Source organism: Cricetulus griseus, chromosome 2 (assembly GCF_003668045.3).
Source record: "Cricetulus griseus strain 17A/GY chromosome 2, alternate assembly CriGri-PICRH-1.0, whole genome shotgun sequence".
NCBI classification, from domain to species: Eukaryota; Metazoa; Chordata; class Mammalia; order Rodentia; family Cricetidae; genus Cricetulus; species Cricetulus griseus.
In genome coordinates, this window is record NC_048595.1 from 181,681,938 (window position 1) to 181,702,033 (window position 20,096).

Sequence of the window (20,096 nt, forward strand, 5' to 3'; positions counted from 1 at the left end):
CTCCCTGCACACCATGTCATCTTAGCAGAGCCTCAGTGAGGGGTAGCATAGATGAATTCATGCTTTATAGGATAGTGGATGGAGGTGTGAAGAGATGAATCTTGAAGACACAAAGTCAGATGACAAGTTGAGACAATCAAGGGGAAGAAGAATTCTAGAGACCAGTGGAGAACATAAGGTGAAAAGTTCCTCTGTCCATTATCCTACCCCAAACAACATATTCTGTCAGCTGGGAGAGCAATAGAGCCTGGCTGGCAACTGACACACATTGAGTGTAATGACACCAGTTGACCCTGAGTGCCAATGTGCCTAGACAAAAAGAGGAGACACTTCAGTGTGTCAAGAGATGTGATGCTCCAGTGTGTCTGTGGGGGTGTTTGCAGAGAAGACAGTGAGTAGTGGAAGAATACTTGTCCTGAATGAGAGAGTCCAGAGAGTTAGAAGCTATAGCAGAAGAAGCCAACACACAGGGCCACATGTGTGGGGGCTGAGAACTGCCACCCCCAACTAAGGAGAAATAGAACAATAATGAAATAATTTCTGAGACAATGTCTTTGTGATATCCAGCAAGGAACAGATCAAAACTTCAAATGATAAGAGGACGGGTTTCTCTTTGCAGGCAGTTTTGCTCAATGGAAGCACTTCTTCCCGATAAATTTTCCAATGCTGATAAGGAGATCTGCGAGAGACTGTTTTTGCCAGGACTGGGGACAAAGAGCCCATTGATAGCCTTCTCAAGTTGCTAGGCAATGGCTGAATGACCGTGATAAACTTCAGCTAAGCAGCACTAAAGAAATGTTCGTGCATTTAATGCCTGATGCATTAAGCCAGGGGCCTCAATGTGAAACTGCCATTCAGTGGGCATTTTGATTGCATGAATGTAGAAAATAAATCATCTGGGATGTCATTATTTCCCCTCTCAAAGATGTAGCTCCAAAACCTCATTTCATTTATACTTAGCATGCCGATATTGCAATATCTGGGATGTTGGAAAATAAAGAAAATGATTTTGATTCAATGTCTTGACCTTGGGCAGTAATCTGTTAAATACATGTTAGAGTAAAAAAGATATTGGTTAATGATAATTGGGGTAGGTGATTGTAGGAGAAGAACCATGGTGTCTAGTCATAAATTTGCTGGTTTCCTTATCTCTAACATCATCCTCAAATCGATGGTACAGATAGTAAAGGCAAATTATTCACCAGTGTGCCCCCTCTGCTCGTACTTTAACTGCCCTGACATAACAGAGGAGTTGGCACTGTTATCTCTTCACTCACTCCCAGTACCCAACCACAATGCCAGCAGAAACCATGGAGACAATCAACTTCTGGTTCTTAAATCACAACTTTTTTTGGTTGTTGACAAAAAAAAAAAAAAAAAGTCTCTCTTGGCCATAGAAACTAGGGAGGTTCATATCTGTAGCTGCAAGACCAACAAGCTGCAAGTACTGCCTGCCTGAGTACAGCCCTGGGTGAAAGCCAACAGCAGGCCACAGGGCAGAGGGGAAAGCAGGAGACTTTTCTGTAGCCATTCTCACTTCATAGACTCAGCCTTCTGTCCATAAAAGAAGGGACAGACAGACAAATACCTGCGCACAAATACACACACACTCACACACACACACACACACACACACACACACACACACACACACACACACAATGCCCTGTCCCAGAAGGTCCCAGAAGTGGGTCGTGTACATTGTGGTAATCTGGACACTTTCATGTTGATTAAACACTTTCACGTAGTTATTGACTTGAAATTGGATTCCCACTTAGGTGGCTCTGGGATGCCACCCTTCCAAGGCCCTCATGGTAACCATTTAGGCATCACTGAGGTGCTAAGGTATCAGAGAGCTGCTATGTTAGGATAAATGAGTCCCTGAAGGTAGTTTTCCTCTGTGCCACTGGTCAGAGTGGGGGTTTGGGACAGAAAGGCTGCCATGTTATGCTTCCTGGGGGCTATGGAGAAGCTGGCCTCTTGTCATCAAGAGGCCATGGGACTCTCCTTCCATGTTCCCATTCCTGTCTGGGCTCAGGTGAGTACCCTAACTCTGATTCCATTCTGTTGTTCCCGTCTCCTTCTTAAACCATGTCTTGTTCGTACCACTTATTTTCCTAAGGGGCTCAAGGGCTGATGTGATATCCTAACCCCATTTCCACTAGTTAAGTATTTGTGGTGGTTTGAAAGAAAAAGACCCCCATAGGGAGTAGCACTATTATGAGGCATGGCTTTGTTGGAGGATGTGTGTCACTGGGGGTGGGCTTTGAGGTTTCAGATGCTCAAGACAAACCTAGTCTCTCTCTCTCTCTCTTTCTGTTGCCTGTGATCAAGATGTAGGACTCTCAGCTCCTTCTCCAGCATTATGTCTGCCTGCACACTGCCATACTTCCTGCCATGATGATAATGGATTAAGCCTGTGAACTGTAAACCACCTCCATGAAATGTTTTCCTTTTTCAAGAGCTGTCTGTGAGGTCATGGTGTCTCTTCACAGAAGCCCTAACTAAGACAGTTAATTTTCTTGTTCTAGTATAAAGATATCTTTGGGCATTCTCTTTTCTTTGGTTACTGGCATGAAGATTTTGTTAAGAAATGGTCCCTGGGCCTGATTATCATCAGTAATTAGGATGATAAGATGTACCAGATTCCATTAAACAGACTGGAGAGTGCCACCATCTGGGCTCCTAGGATAACTTTTTGTTTATTTATTTTTTTAATGACAAAAAGGAGCATCAAATAATGATATGCAGGTAGTATACTAGACAAGTGCCCTTGACAAACTTGCAGCTCACCCTCATGCTAAGTAGAGCATGCTGAGAAATTTCCAAATCTTTGCAAAATTTGTCCAAAAAAATGCTTCATGGACTGATGAGGGTTTCCTCATCTTCACCCCACCCCTTCCATTCTCCCAATTCCAATTCAGCAAGGGTAGATGGTGACTGGGAGCATGCAAATGGGAAGAGTTCCTAGGTGACAGTGATCTTGGCCAGAGCTGGTAACCAGGCCACAAAGCGCACACATTATCAGACCGCTGGAATGAAACGGTGATTAGCTGTAATTTCAGTGAATAGGTGTTTCTCACTGATGGAGGCCAGAGCAGAGAGGGAGAAACAGCAACTGGTTTCTACCGTTTTGAGGAAATACTTTACAGAGCCCATCACTCCACTCCTACTCTGGACAACTGCATATACACGACATATCTTTCTGTGTAAAACCAATTATATTTCATCTGGAATTTCTCAATCATTTCTGAAAAGCCAGTTTCAGTTCATAACTGTGTGGGGTGTGTTTGCGCATACACCATATATGCTGTGTGAGCACATATGAATGCGTGTAGTGTGTCCTCCTGTGTACAAAGCCCAAGACACAGCCTAGATATCCTTGATGGTGTGACAGAGTAACATGGGCCCCAGAGATCCTAAAGAATTAAAATATGTATTCCAGGTACAATGACATTTATTTCCCCCAGTTTTCTATTTCTTTCAGATAAAACAGTCTATTGGCAGAAAATGTCAATAAACCAAGGCTTTAAATATATGCATATGGTAAATGTGCATGTCCTTTCTTTGAGAAAATGGTACATTATCTTCAGAAAGTAAAGTTGGAATACTGAATGCACTTCGAGCTTTGATTGATTTTCACAATAATCTGTTTTCTGTTTTTGTTTTGTCAAGGCAGGGTTTCCTCTGTGTAACACTTCTGGCTATATTGGAACTCACGCTGTAGACCAGGCTAGCCTAGAATTCAGAGATCCACCTGCCTCTGCCTCCAGAGTCCAGGGATTACAAGCATGTGTCACCACCATTTGGCCACACTGTTACATTTCTACCTAGGTAAAACATGCTAACATTTGTAGACCTATTTTCTTCAATTTAAATTATTTTTGAAATTATAGACAATTATATCATTTATCTCCCTCCCTTCCCTCCCTAAACCCTCTTTATGTCCATCCCTGCTTGCTTCCTCTCAAATTCACAGCCTCTTTTTATTTAATTGTTATTATGTGTATACACATGCATATGTAACTTGAATGAAGTCATGCCACTTAGCTTCACTGACAATGCCCTCCTTGTATGCCCTGGCCAAGGACCATGGACTATAGCCTTATTTTAGAAACCTCAGCTCCTTTGGGAAGATACAAATCTAGAAAACACTGTGAAGTTTTGAGTGGTGATGATTCCAGGTTAAGAAATCAGACTTCCTTCAAAGATGAGATGATGGCTGCTCAGTCTAAGTATGCTGATGGCCTCCTCTCACTGTCACCTCTGCTCATGTCCTCATTGGCTGAACACTTTCTGTCATTTTTGTTACTGTGGCCAGGGGAAAAGCCTAGGCCCAGGGTTGCAGTTCACTGAGGACATGCCCCTATTATAATATCAGATCGTACCCTCTCCAGCAAGTGATCCCTAACATGTCACCTAGGGAAGTTTCAGCAACAGAGAGAAAGGGGCCTGATTCTCATGCTTATGGTAATGTTTGGCTGAAAGGTGGCTCCTCAGGCTCTTTGACAAAGCCTTCTTCCTGTTGTGAAAAGCCTTAACAAGGAACTTAATCAAAACAAATTTATCAGTGAAAAAAAAGTATGAGCCTGTTCATGGCTGACAATGAAATGACACCCTGTATAAATACTACCCAGAATCTGTTCTTTCTGTTTAGAAAAAGAGTAATCCAGCTCTCATTTCAACTGTGATCTCTTTTTAAATTTTCTGGAACTGTCTTCCCCCACCCCCCATATGTTTGCTTGTCTCAGATGTGTTCTAAGAGTATGAAGGAACAGACCCATGGAAGACCTGGAGAAATGAAGCATTTGGGGCCCTGGGCTGGTCTGAGAGCAATAGAGACATAAGTATGGTCTACTAAGCAAAGAGACAGAGGAGAGAAACAGAGAGAGAGAGAGAGAGAGAGAGAGGAGAGAGAGAGAGAGAGAGAGAGAGAGAGAGAATGAGAAACCAAGAGCCATGAGGCAGGAAGCAGGCTGGTCACAGATGGGCAGGGGATTACAAGATCACATTGTGTGGCAAAGCCAGTATGTTCCCGCAGGAGCCTGGTAGGTCTAAGTTCAGATGGGATAATTTGTCTTACCCCATGACCCAGACTGTGGAATGCCAGGAACACATTTTCTGACTGGCTTTAAGCCAAGTCATCTCTTGCTTTTCTCATGTGTCCTAGGGTGTCATTTTCACAGGCTGGTTCTAAATTATCAGAGTAGGATGACACTTGAGCTGTGACTGGTATGTCCAGGGACACCCCCAACTCTCTATGGATTTATAAGACAAAAGTAGGATTGGTAGAGTAGGGCCCAAGTTATATAATGTGGCCTCTCTGTTCATATCAATCTGAATTTACCAGAGTAAAAATGCTCTTTACCTCACTGAGGTCACTGAGAATTTAGTAGCAGCCCATCCATTTGCAAAACTCTGGAACCCTGATGAAATCACAGATGTGATTTAATGTCTGACATGATCCAGAATCAACAACAGTGATTGAGAGGTGACAGGAGACATAGAAAGATGAACTTTTGTGCTATTCAGCCAAGTTCACAAGTCAAGAGGGAACTACAGGGATATGGGCCTTGAATCCATTCATGGGTCACTCCCATTGAGATAAATGAAGTCATCGAACCAACTTGGCCTATACAACAAGGTGACTCGACTCTAAGACAGACACTAATAAGTGACAATCCATTCCTGTTTAACTCAAAGTGAATCAAAAGCCTAAGTATAAAAGTTTTAAAAACTTTAGAAGGCAACATAGGAATAAATCTCTGCAATCTTGTATTAAGCAATGATTTCTCAAAATTGATACAAAAAGCACAAGAGAACAACATTTTAAAATTAGACAAGGTAGAGACTTTATCAAAATAAAAACTTCTGCTGCAAAGAAGTGCTATGAGAATAGCAGGGGGAAAAACAGAACATAGGAAGGAATGCTTGCAAATCATGTCTGGTAAAGAAAATTTATAAGATGTGGTCTTACAGTGCAATGATATAAAGAAAAACAACCCAGTTAAAAATTAATGAAGGATTTAAATAGATATTTCTACCAAGAAGATTCACAGGTGGCCAGTAAATGCACAGAAGAGGGGTCCTCAGCATCATCAGCCACCGGAGGACCACAAAGCAAAACCTCAAAGAGGTACCACTTCACAGCCACAGAGACAGATGTCACCAGAAAGACAGATGTATGATGGAGATAAAGAAGAGCTCAGATGCTGCTGGTGGAGATGTAAAGTGGTCCTGTAAGAAGAGTGATGGTCTTGCTCATGATTTATAGACTTTGAAGACAGCACTAAATGCCCAAGCAAACCTGTACATCATGAGTAAAGACATTTTTCTTCTTCCGGGACCACAACTCACCTGATAAACTTCCTGGCTGAACTCATGAAGCCACATAAATAAGGAGGAGTTTCTACCCCATGGCTAGAAATTTTGTGCTCAATAATGAATTTGCCATGACTCAAACTTTTAAGGTTTTTAAACTCTTATTTCTGGGAAAGAGATTTAGTATTTGTATATGAACCATATTAGCAGTAGTTAATAGTTTTATCTCTATGATGATTCTAATTATAGTCTTGGGAATTATTTCAATTTTTTCTATTTCTCAATATTCAAAATATACCACAGAAATCTTGCTGGCCTATATTCTATCAATGGGATCTTGCATTAAGATAAATGAAACTGACTAACCTTGGAGACGGATTAATCACACCTACCACAAAACATTTCAAGGACAAAAATGTGTTCACTGGCTGGGAACTTTACTGCATTTTATTTTATTTTTTCTGAAAAAACAAATGACCTGTGTGTGTGTGTTTCTTTGAAGGAACAAGCAACACCACTAGATACTAAAGCATTGGTTATTTCTTTCAAACATTGGCCCAAAGCTTGTACCTGACCATCCAGGAAGGCAGCGGCAGTGGCCTGTGGTGGGGTGGCAGCCGTCTGCATGGCTGCAGTCACAGCGCTCAGCACAGTTTAGCCCATATGTGCCATCCTGCAAGGAAGAGAACATCACAGCCAATGATGACAAATCTAAGTATTTCCACGACAACAAACAACAAGGGTCCTGAAATGCTTCCTAGGAACATGCATCATATGACCTCTCCCATGATGCAAAACGTAAGCTTGACAGGTAGCATTTTAAAATCACCTCAACTCTAACTTACATTTGATACAATAGTTGGAAGATGTGCATAGTGGAACCAATTATGCCAGCATGTATATAGATCTATACAGACAACAATATTAGCATGCCAATTGACTAAAAGAGCCTTTTCTTATTACCATACTCATAAAAATATGTTCATTTTTCTTTAATTATTTTTATAATATAGTTCAGTGTTTCCTATAATTCTCTTCCTTAGAAGAAGAGAATTTTTGTCCACACAAAAAAGATACACAGTAGATAGACAGATGGAGAGATGAATAGATGATGAATATATAGATACATAGATATGGGTATATAGATGTTAGGTATGTATACATATGAAATGAACTTAATTGTGTATATAATTATATATACATAATTATATCATGTACAGTATATGTTATATATACACAATTATATTATGGACATTGTATTCCATATATAATTATATAAACAATTAAATTAAGCTCATTTCCATAAGCTTTTGTCAGTGGAATACATGACATAGAAAATTAAACTGAAAATCTATTGTTACTTTCTCTAAAAAGTATCTTCCTTTCCAAGAAAATGTCTGAACTGTGCGCAACATTGTGATTCAAGACTGTACATAAACATTACAATGGCAGCCTCCTCATCTGCTCCTATATGTACATGCTACTGTTGAGTGGTCCAATAAAGAGGAGACTCTTGGTGAATGGGCATGATCAATTCTTCATGAAGAAGAATGGAAATGTTTTTATTTGTAGGGAAAACTTATTTTTGACCCTAGATCCTAGGAAATGGTATAGGGTACTACAATCCTTTCTGTGTTGCTCAAACACTGATGAAAAGAGCCCAGTGACTGAAGGTGTGGACGTAGAAACAGCACTATCAGGCAGCGGGTGTTAGATGACATAATTGTTTGTCTAGAGTTTATTAAGCAAAGAAACCAACTAGCCCACTTCTTAGGCCCCAGTAATGTTTGGAAGGATTGCACAGCATATAGCTCTGCTATAACAGAAGTAAATCAGCTTAGTCTGCTTTATTAATACATCTAATACAAAGCAATGGACAGCCTGCACTGGGGTTTCCACTTTGTCTACAAGGAGGAGGTAAAAGACCACCTAACATAATAGCCCAGTGGAGCTTTGTTAATCTGCCCATTGGTCTGAAGACAGCAAAGATAGCTTAGCTCCTAGGGCCTTGGGGAGCACAGAATAATGCAGGGCACCAATCCTTTGTCCAGTGGGAAATGGGTTGTACTTAACAGGAAGGATGCCCAGAGGAGAAAAGAGGCCCCATGGAAGCCCTGTCTCTGGAGTGGCCCAATTCAGGGGATCACACTGTTATTTGATAATGTCCTGGGGGTAGAGAACCTGCCACTGCTTATGGAATGCTTGATGGGTCAAGAAGAAAGCACGATGCAAACAGGAAAAGTGCCTTGGGAAGCAAGTGCTCAACAGGTCACTATAGAATTCCCTTCCCATTTAACCCTCAGCTAGTCTGCAGCATCTACAGAGGAGGATTTTCCATGATGTATGTCTCCAAATTAGGTCAGGGGAACGGAGTGAGTGCTGAGGAGACTTCTCTGCCTCCAGAAATATTTACATCAACAGAGGCTGTTTCCAAACCTTCTTTCAGCACTTCAATGCACATTTCTGTGACACCAGCCACCGCCCCCTTTTCAGACCCCTGTCACTTCCCACCCCAAAGCCTGCAGATTTCCATGATAATGGAAACAAAATATGTGGAGAGTTGACAGGCACACACTGGGTGTTTGACCAATGCTGCTGCCTGGCTGCACCCAAGGGATGAGTGTGTAAGAAATGGAAAATGCTCTAGTGGGGGACTGGGAAAGCAGCCTAGGGATAAAGGGATAAAGCCTGTCTAACTGATCTCCACTCTATCCCTTTCCGAGCCTCTGCCCACTTTCACTCTTGTAATAGTTAGCAAAGACTGGGTCACACTCCTTCACCTTCAGCAAGAAAAAACAAACAAACAAAGAAGCCAACCCTCTTGCATAGTCTTCCAGGCATGGCCACCCGGAGCGCACATACCTGGCAGGGAAGTTCACATTTCTTTCCTCGCCATCCAGGTGCACAGGTGCAGGTCCCATCCAGGGTGTTGCAGGCACCCCCATTGAGGCATTGACATGTTAGGTTACAGCCAAAGCCCCAAGTGCCACTGGGGCAGCGGATGGAACAGTCTACCCCGTGCCAGCCTGCATGACAAGAACAAAAGAGCATGTGAGGAACAAAGGCGACTGGGAGCTTTGCTGAGCCCTTCCAAGCCACATCTCTCTTTAGAGACATCTTGGAGATGCATAACAGTGCTGCCCAGCCCCAGTCACAGCAGTGGCAGACAGACTTGGCTCTGCCACAAAAGGCATCCACCAGAAATGAAAAGGAACCCCCGAGGAACTGAGCAGCCAACTGTGCCGTGTGATCGGTCAGGGGTGCCAAGGCTGAGAAGCACCCCTGGGCTACTGGGAAGAGATGTGGAGTGAGGTCACCTTCAATGTGCTGCGATGCTCGGGTAGAAAGATAAGCTTTGTTTATTTCTATGGGAGGAAGTAGAAGGTTTGTTCTTGGAAAAATAACCCCATCTTTGAAGCAATAACCATTAACCATGAAGAATGTGTTTCCAAGATCCTGGCTGCATCTATGGAGGACACACTCTGGGCCACACATAAAATCTGTGCTGGCTACATTTCTTGTCATGCCTCAAGTCAAGGCCATTTTGGGGCATAGACACGTCTGCTTGTTTACCCTTCCCAAAATCATGGACTCAGACTTCGAAAGCTGGCAGAAACTTCAGATATGACCAAATATGAGTTTCTTTCCTGGACTCAGGAAGAATGAGAGATGATGAGGTCACACTGATTTTATTGGGTTTAAAGCTAGAGCCCTCATCCATGTGTCCTTCCAGTGACTCTAGGAGGTGACAGGACGAGGGGCTAATAAAAATTCAGACATACATACTCTTACCTGCCTTACAGATGCAAGACCCATCCACAGGAGAACAGACTGCATCATTTTTACAGCCACAGTGAGAGGAACAGTTTATCCCATAGCTTCCCAGAGGACATGGAGTAGAGCAGTCAATTCCCTAGATGAGCACAAACAGCAAAACGCAGCTATTTTTTTTCCGACTGACACCATGCCAGCACAAACAAAAATATACATGGCAATGCTAATTGTACTTTCTCTCTAATTTTAACACTCTACACTTTTGAAAGTTGCTATGATCCTATTCCTTATATAAATTGAACATACTCAAGTGCAACACTGGCTAGTCCATGGTTGTGCTAAAATTATTAAATAGGACATGCCATAAGCCTGCTGACTTCTTTAGATTTGTCTTCATAACAGAACAACAAAACAAACCTTTCTCCCTTGGTTATGCAAGTAGGTATATAAAAACAAATTATAACAACTGTAAAATTATTATCAACAAAAATATAAGCACAAGCTGTACATCATTTCTAAGAGCTCCATGGACCTCCCTGTATACTATGTAATGTTGTTAATGGTTGAATCAAAGCAATACTCAGCCAGTGGTGTGATTCAATTTTCTAGCAGTCAGCATTGAACACAGAACTGAGCTACCAAAGCTGACTGAGAGACATCTCTTTTCAGAAACACAAAAGACTCTTAAGAGGAGGTTAATTTGGGGGATCAGCCAAAAGATTGTGACTGATCAGAAAACTCTGAGAAAGTCCTCTGGGCCCTAAGACTTCACCACCCACTCTTTCTACATTATGTGCCCTGGGATAACTGTCAACATTTGGCAATTCTATCTTTACAATGGTAGGAAAAAAGCACAGCCACCACGTCCCCTTTTCAATAGCTAAGAAGGTCCTAGGGACCTGACGCACAGTTCTGCTCTCTTGTACAGACAGGTACATTTGCAGAATCTACACTCTCGAAGGGACTTCAAAACTTTGTGCAACTGACTGTAGAGTGCAAATATACTGTAAATATTAACTGATGCATGCTGTGTTTTTAAATTTTGTGGAATTAAAACAGAAACTGTTGAAAATAATAACAAGCCCAGGTAGTGGTGGTACATGCCTTTAATCCCAGCACCTGGAAGGTAGAGGCAGGCAGATCCCTGAGAGTTCTAGGCCAACCTGGTTTACAAAGCCAGTTCCAGAAGCCTGGGCTATTACACAGAGGAAAAAAATGACTAATAATAACCATATGGAAAAACTATTTCTTTGTTGCCTATACATAACAATAAAACAACTACATAAGTAATAATTATAATGGGTCAGACTTCCTGGTGAGTTCTAATATTAAACATTAATGGTACCTTAATAATTTTATTAGTGTTCTCCATTATCAATGGAAAGTTAGAGTTACTTTGTCAGATAGCTGTTCTCTCATGAATGATATGAATGGTTTAATCACGTTTGCTGTGCTTCATGGTGGCTCACATAAATTGTGCTGTTGATCTGTTCCACACTGTGTATCCCTCTCCTGCCACCAGAGCCCAAGTTACTCACTTTGAATCCAGGGGCACAGGCACACCTTCCTGTCACACTGTCACAGTCAGCCCCATTTTGGCAGCTGCAGATCTGTTGGCATGCTTCCCCATAGAATCCAGGAGAGCATGTTTCATTACAGTAGAGTCCAGACCAGCCTGGCTTGCAGCCACACTCTCCAGACATGGGATGACAGCTGAGAGAAACAGATGAAAGGAACAAGTCATTCTGGGGTAAACCTGACACTTCAGCTATGTGCAAATGTTGCTTTATCAATAACCACTAAATGTGCAGGTAATTCCATGAACATAATTTAAATTTAATTCCTGTGGTGGTGTATTTAAATAATGGCTGACACACCCTAGTCAAGTGATTACAATAACCATACCCTAGTCAAGTGACTACAACAACCATACCCTTTTGTCTAATTTTTTTTGTTTTAAATTGAAAGAATAACTCAATAAGAAGGCAGACTACAAGACAGACTGACAAGCTCCATGCAATGCCAAGTCAACTGTGTGATATCCAAGGAATTCCAAAAGCAGGGACTTTGCCAACAAGCCTGTTCTTTCAATCCATCTACCTGGTGGTACAGCAGCAGCTGTCACCTGGAACAGTAGCCACATTGACAGGCCAGTCAGCCAGCTGTTGCCCCACAGCAAATGGACACATCAGCTGTGCTGATGTTCATGCAAATAGGTGGACACAATAAGGCACTCTGTGGCATGCTGGCTTAAAACATGTGTGCTTCTTGACACAGGAAAACCTTAACAATCAAAGTCTGCTGACAATAAAAAAAAAAAAAACTGTGGGGGGCTGGAGAGATGGCTCAGAGGTTAAGAGCATTGACTGCTCTTCTAGAGGTCCTGAGTTCAATTCCCAGCAATCACATGGTGGCTCACAACCATCTCTAATGAGATCCAGTGCCCTCTTCCAGCCTGTAGGCATACAGGCTGGCATAACATTGTATATATAATAAATAAAAGAAATCTTAAAAAAAAAAAAACTGTGTAGAGATAACCCTCCTCCTGTGAAGCCCAAACCTTCTACTTAAATAGGAAAAACAAAAAAATCTAAATTCCGTCTAGATGCTTGCTAATTCTAAAGAAGCTAGTTGCAGAATTTGTACTCTATGGGGAGAGGGGAATTGTAGGGGTGAAGCCAGAATGTAATTCTAGTTCTCTATCTACCTGAGAGACCTTAGGGAAGGTACAAAGCCTCCTACCTGAAATCCCCTACTGAGTGAGGTTCAGCTACACCCCGTAACCTTATTTTTTTTTAAGTAGATGAGTGTTTTGCCTGCATGTATATATGAGCACCATATGCATGCCTTCTGCCCACAGAGGTCAGTAGAATGCTTCGGATACCCTAGAACTGGAGTTACAGGTGGTTGTGAGCCAAGGCAGTTGTGAGCCACTCCAAGAACAAGTACACTCAACTTCCAAGCCATCTCTCAGCCCCACATCCCATAAACTTATGTTCTGTCCGTATTTCTCTTTCTTCCTTTCTTCTCTCCTTCAGAAAAAGCTGAGAGGCTGGATAGTTTGATCTTCATTTTCTGAAGCTTTTCGTTTTGGGTTATTTGTTGTAGCTGGGTTTTTTTATTTGTTTGTTTTTTTAATATGCTTTCAGACTCCTACTACAATTAACTATCCACAGGAAAAACCTAGATATTCATCACAACCATCCTCTGAAAACATGAAGAAAAAACTAAATACCTGTATATGATTGATATGTCCTGCATAGAGAAGGTTTGGATGCAGAAGACAGGGATTTGAGTCTTAGGCACAGTTAGATCTGCATATGTACGAATAGATATATTCCCCTGATACCATCCTTGGGCAAATAGCTGGCATATTTGTGGCACCTAAGACTGAGCCCTTCTTTCCTTCTTTTACAGCCAGTATCTACCCTAGTCTTCTATATTTCTGTATGTGGTACCCACCATCCATCTGCCTGAGGATTGCTGTGTTTGTCTATATTTGTTCCCTTGATTGCTGATTGATACAGGAACCTTGCCACATAGCCCAAGCTGACTTTATAATCAAGATTTTCTGCCTTTGCTAGGATTACAAGCATGGACTACTGGGCACAGCTAAGACTTGTTCTCTTTTCTTCTTTTACAAAATTATTTTTGTTATTTATTTATATTTTTAAATTTTATTAATTTTTTCATATAATACACTTTGATCATGTTTTCCCCTCTTCCAATTCCTCTCAAATCCTCCTCACCTCCCTACCCACCTAACCCTGTGGGTTTTTTCCTCTTTTTAAAACAACAAAAAAAGAAACACACACACAAATAGAAATCAAAATAAACAGGCAAAAGACCATCATGACAAAAACAATGCCCAAACAAAACAAAATGAGACAAAACATTTACAAAAATACAATTGAGTTCATTTTTTTGTTAGTCAGTTACTACTGAGCATGGGGCCTGCCCCAGAATGTGGTTAGCAGACCCAGTGAAACTGATTGTATTTTTCCTTTGCCAGTAGGTATCAATTGCAGATATTTTCTTGGTTAAGGATAACAACACTCCATGTCCACACTTCTCTCTCAGTGCTGGGACCCTGTCTGGTTTGAACCAGATCTTGTGTGTGCTGTCACAGTCTCTGTGAGTTCATATGTGTACCAGTCTTGTTGTGTCTGGAAGACACAGTTTCCTGGAAGTCACCCATCACCTCTGTCTCTTACACTCTTTCCCTTCTCCTGTTCCAAACAGCTCCTTGAGCCTTGAGGTAGGAATTTGATGAAACATCCCATTTAGGACCAAGTGCTCCAAAGTCTCTCACTCTGCACACTGTCCAGTGGTATGTGTGTAACACTCTGTGTTACTTCCCATCTACTGCAAGAAGAAACTTCTCGGATGAGGGCAGAGAATTGTTCTCAATCTCTCCTTCAGCCTCATCTCCCATCTCTAATTGCTACTAGGACTTACCCATTCCAACTCAAAACTATATCTTGACTCTCTTCATATCTCCTCTATATTATTCTGTAACTCGCCAACTGAACTAAAAAGCCTTCCTCCCTGTATCTACACCTGCCTTGTCACCTAAAGTATCAATCATGCCATAGCTCCTCATTAAAGCTTGTCAAAGATTCCCCACTAAGCAACACTGGGATAAAACTCATACTGTTTAATATGCTGACATGATTATACTATTTTCTACCTAAACCAGAAGCTCTTAAGAGTGGAAAGGGAGAGAATAAAACTTATCCTAGGACAATAAGCTTAGCTACCTTGTCCTTGTGAAGCCAGACATAGTCACCCTAAAACAGCCTCGGCATTGGCCACTGCCATTTCTGTGTCTGCTCCAACCGCACTCTGTTCTCACTTTATCACTATGCTCACCACACTCCATTTCTTTCAGCTGGCAAAAGCATCCAGAATTCTCCAAGAGCTTCCATGGGCGGCTACTCCAATGTCTTACAGGGCACTTCCCCTACTCTTCACCTGTCTCTCTCCTCCTTGCCCTCAGTTTCAGCTGAAACAGCTTCTCTTCCTAGAAGCCTTCTCCAACCACCAAGACTTAACTAGGCCTCTCTAGTTCCCCTTCCCTGCATCCTACCCTTCCTCCACTCACCTCTCAGTCTGCAGTGTCAACTTACTTTACCTCGACATCTTTCTTCCCCAACACAGCCACACCACAAGATCTGTGAGGCCAGGAGTTAAGTCACTTTTACTGCCCGTCCCCAGCAGACAGTAGGCTCACAGCAAAGACTGCAGAGTGAATGATAATAAAGACATAGCCCATTCCAAATCTGGTTTTCATCTAATCCTTGCTTCTCTCTCACATCTCGGAGGCATGACATAGGTACCTGAGTCCAAAAGCAGGGCTTCCCTGAAATTTTGTTTCAAAAGCGTTAGTCTTAAATTAAAGGGAATTGCCTCCAACCCCAGAGAAATATGTAATATCAGTTTTGAAACTGAAAGAAAAGAAAGTTTGCTAGCAGCCTTCTCGAGAGACTCAATAAGAAAAGGAATTGCTAAAATTTAGGATTTAACACTGTGATACAAAGTCAGCAAGATGGTGAAAACAAGACAAATTTAGACAAGTAAAACCTTATATTTGAGAAAAGCAAAAGGAAACAAAATGCTTTACTTTATCTTAACCTGCTGCAAAGGAAAGGGCAATCTTTGGTAGAAAATAGCTTACAGTAAAAAAATCAGAAATATTATTCATAATATAGCCACTAATGTTGAGCAAAATAGATATTACTATATGAATGTGAACTGAGGGGCAGACAGAGAAAATGATATTCAAGGGCCCTCATGAGTGGTAACACAATGTACGATTCTCAGAATGACTGACACCAGGATTAGCGGTCTCCAATTTGTAATTAAGTTTAAGACATCAGAGTGGCTTGGAGGTACTCAGTGGGCTCTCACTCAGGTAGTTAATGGGCAATGAGACCTACATGTGGAAGATTGGAGGTGGAAAGGTATTATACCTCCTATCTGTTTTCTATCTAAAGAACAAATTACTTTACACATGAAAATATAATTAGGCACATATGAAAATATTTGTCATTTTATACATGCATATAATTACTTCTATGTTAAAAAAGTAGTTCTTCAGTTTAATAGCTAACTTGTAACAGGAATCCAGTTGTACACAATAGTGGCATGGGCCTGTGATCCCAGCCACTAGGAGGCTAAAGCAGGAGGATTGCAGGTTCAAGAACTGTTTGGTCCATACTGTAAATTCAAGGTCACCTGGGCACTTAATGAGACTCTGTCTCAAGATTAAAAAAAAAAAAAAAATGAAAAGAGCTGGGACTGTACTAGTAATAAAGTACTTGCCTAGCATGTGTGCAGTCCTGGGTTTGACCCCCCCCAAAAGACATATTTACTAAAACATAATAAGTCATCAAGCTTCCTTTTATTCATTTCCTTATATGAGGTCTTCACTGAAATGCAATGACTATTGGGTGGTCTCCTGGTTGGTTTTGATTGAGCTTGATACAACCTAGAGTCACCTGGAAAGAGGGAATACCACTTGGAAGTGTTGACTGAATCAGACTGGCCTATGGCTATGTCTGTGAAGGATTTTCTTGATTGATGACTGATGAGAGGGACGAGCCCACTGTGGGTGGCACAACTCTTAGGCAAATAGGTATAAACTATATAAGAGAGTTAGGTAAGCATGAAGAGATGGAGCTGGTAAGCACCCTTTCTTCATCACTTCTGCTCCAGTTTCCTGTTTGGATTTCTAACTTGACATTCCTCAGTGACAGACTTTTACCTGGAAGTGGAAGCTAAAACAAATCTCTTCCTCCCCAAATTGCTTTTAGTCATGGTATTTATCACAACAGGAAAGCAAATTAGAACAGGTGACATTTGCAGAGTAAGGCTCATACTGATTTCAAACAGCTACTGGATGTCCTTATTATCAAGGACTAGTATACATATGATGTGTGCCATCTAACTAAACTCGTTTTATATTCTTGCTCTATCATTTCCACTATGAGCGTTAATTTTCCACCTGAAAGTCTAGGTCAGTAAAAATGTCTTTGGGTTCATTAATATTTAAAGTATTGATATTACTTGTAAATATATTTAAATTAACTTCAACTAAATAATGGATTACAAAATAAAATGGATACAGTTTTGGGGTGATGCCTCCCCTAAAGAAGTGGAGGCCAAGTTCAAGGACAGTCTAGTCTACATAGCAAGTTCCAAGTCAACCAGGGATATACAAGGAGACCTTGCCTCAAAATAAAATAAAATAAGATAAAATAAAAGAGAGCCTATTGAATATAGGTCTGCTTGTGAGGGTTCTTCATTTCATAAACAAATATTGGGCAATACATCATAGCCAAATGCTTAAATTTATTTAGATGTGAGAGCCTGCCTTGCTTGCTGTTGCCTTTAGAAGCCAGTTAGCTAAAATGAGCCCAGGCTACCCTTCCAGTGTACTCCATGTGTCTAGTCACTCTTATCATCCAGCCAAATGCCAGACATGGAGTGAGAATTTCCAGGACCAGCCAGTTTCCAATGGATCTGTCATGTGGACCTACAAAAAGAGCAAAAGGGACCCCCAGACTGAGGCTGAGCCTAACTCACGCAGTATAAAGTCATCATGTGTTTATTTGTTGTGATGTAACTAATGCTAGCCTATACTAACCCCTTCTCAAATGTGTGGCTTTCATATGTCAATGTTTACATGCACAGAAGCTAAATGCAATGTAAACTAGTAATTTACATTGCAATATATATATATATATATATATATATATATATATATATATATTATATATATTAAGTACACAGAAAGGCTTGGGTAAATTTATTGCATGAATTATATATAATAGCAAATTTCTACTTGCTTTATTAGATGATAAGAGAACAAATTACGATTTCAATTAAAGCAATGATTCTAAGCCCTTTTTATCTCTAATGCGCCCTGCATTTTACAGGGATGTTCAAGATATAAGAATTAATAAATGACTCCAGCTGTGTAGCCAGTGTGATAGACTCATGTAATCCACATTTAAGCAGCTTTAATAGGAATTTGTAAAAGCTAATCTTTTAAAATAGTTTTCATGAGTAAGGGCATTTAAATTGTTTCTAAATCTTCAGAATAGTTGATAGACATCACTTCAGTATTGTTTTGATCTATGTAATTGTCAAACAATCTCATCTACTTCTTTATTGGAGTATATATATTTACTCCAAAGGGGCCTATGTCAAGTGCACCACAGTCCTATTTTTTTTTTTTGGCAAAGCAAGTTTATTTGACTGGAGAAGTCCAGTTTATGAGAACAAGTGTGGAAACTAATGTGTCAAAATGGCCTTACATGTGTTTTAGATCATGACACAGTCACTTGGGAATTGAGACATCCCCATCTTGTTTCCCCTAAGAATTCACTTTTCCTAACCTGGTTCATGCTATTTAGGTTATTTTACTTGCAAATTCTGGGGTGCTTCCTTACCCAGTATTGCTTATGTGGCACCAAAGTCACTCCCATCATTTGCAAGTCTCTGGGAACTTCCATGACAACCTAGAATAGTAACTCAAGTACATTTTGTTTTCTCAGTACCAATTTTGAAGAAAAATTATTTTTGCAAAATAGCTGTATGGCTGGGGACTAAATAGTGTTGACCTCTTATCTAGTGGATACCTCCAAAAGGCCTATGAAGAATTAAGGTTGAGTTCAGTTTGTGATCTCTACAGACATGACAAAAAGGAACATTCAATTTAAAAATCCAATGTTGAATTCTCTCCTACATATAAACAAAAGAGTAAACTATGCAAGAGGTTTCACTCCCACCTCCTTAGCCCATTTACTAAGATATTTACATACACTAAAATTCACCATTTTTCTCCCTCCTCCCTTTGTTGAAACAGACGGTTTCTTATAGGCTGTCCTGGAACTTGCTCTGTGGACCAAGCAGGCTTTGAATTGACAGATCCACCTGTCTCTGCCTCCCTTGTGCTGAGATTAAAGGCTACACCACCACCACTTGGCATCTCTTCATTTTTTTAGACAAGTCCAACTCTTTAGCCCAGTTAGCCTGGGGCTCATGATATATATATATATATATATATATATATATATATATATATATATATATATATATCTTTTGAGTCTGCCCTCCCTGTTCACTTTAGCAGCAAGTTTAAGGTTCATCCATTTTTGCACAGTGTTTTCCTATTATGATAAGTGTTTTGCCTGCAGGAACATCCCATACCACATGCTTGCCTGGTACCTATATAGGCTAGAAGAGGGCTTTGGATCCTCTGGACTTGAATTACAGATGGGTATTAGCCACCATATAGGTGCTGGGAATTGAACCCAAGTCCTTTGGAAGAACAGCAAGTGATCTTAACTGTTGAGTCATCCCTCACCCCCTATTTTTGAGCACACATTGCTATGCACCACAGTCCTTTGATCAAGGAAAAAATAAAACCACCCTCCACCTGCATCTAGAAACCCAGTTCTACCAAAACCAAGTCTCCATGCTTCTCCAGTTCCTCTCAGAACAGGGGTCTACTCTTAAGTGATTTTCTGCTTTATTGGGTTTCAGTTGTGTCCACACACAAGAAAGCAACCCACTGGTGATGGTGCTACATGAAGCTTGCCTTACTGTAGAGGAAGCCAAACTCATGATTTGGGTTTAACTGTGCCATTCCCTTACATATCAGAAAGTTGAAAATAAACCTTTGCAGATCATTTATTACCTGCATATTTATCCAGTATTTCATGTAAGAGATAGCAATATGTTCCAATGAAGGGAACTCAAAGTTGACCATAATAAAGTTGCTTGAATCACTTGGAGAGTACACTTCCTACACACATACACACACACACACACACACACACACACACACACACTACAATAAAAAGTTCATTTTTCTTCTGTTTGGAATAATGGCTTAAAAAATAAGCTAACTACACATCTCTGATTCCCCATAATGCTTATGAGTTTGGGATTTGATATGGCTAAGTATAAATGAAGGACCATCTGCACTGAAT

General features: G+C 40.8%; 1 protein-coding gene across 1 annotated transcript in view; it reads right to left on the reverse strand.

Annotated features, from left to right (window-relative positions):
• The window catches only part of Megf10 (multiple EGF like domains 10), a 105,455-nt gene that overhangs the window by 26,897 nt on the left and 58,462 nt on the right, over positions 1 to 20,096 (reverse strand). Inside the window, exons 9-12 of the mRNA XM_035440140.1 lie at positions 11,634 to 11,808; positions 10,114 to 10,234; positions 9,184 to 9,347; positions 6,892 to 6,994 (exon numbers count right to left, since the gene is read on the reverse strand). Of these exons, the coding sequence (XP_035296031.1) occupies positions 6,892 to 6,994; positions 9,184 to 9,347; positions 10,114 to 10,234; positions 11,634 to 11,808 (563 nt within the window). The remainder of the gene's footprint in view (positions 1 to 6,891; positions 6,995 to 9,183; positions 9,348 to 10,113; positions 10,235 to 11,633; positions 11,809 to 20,096) is intronic.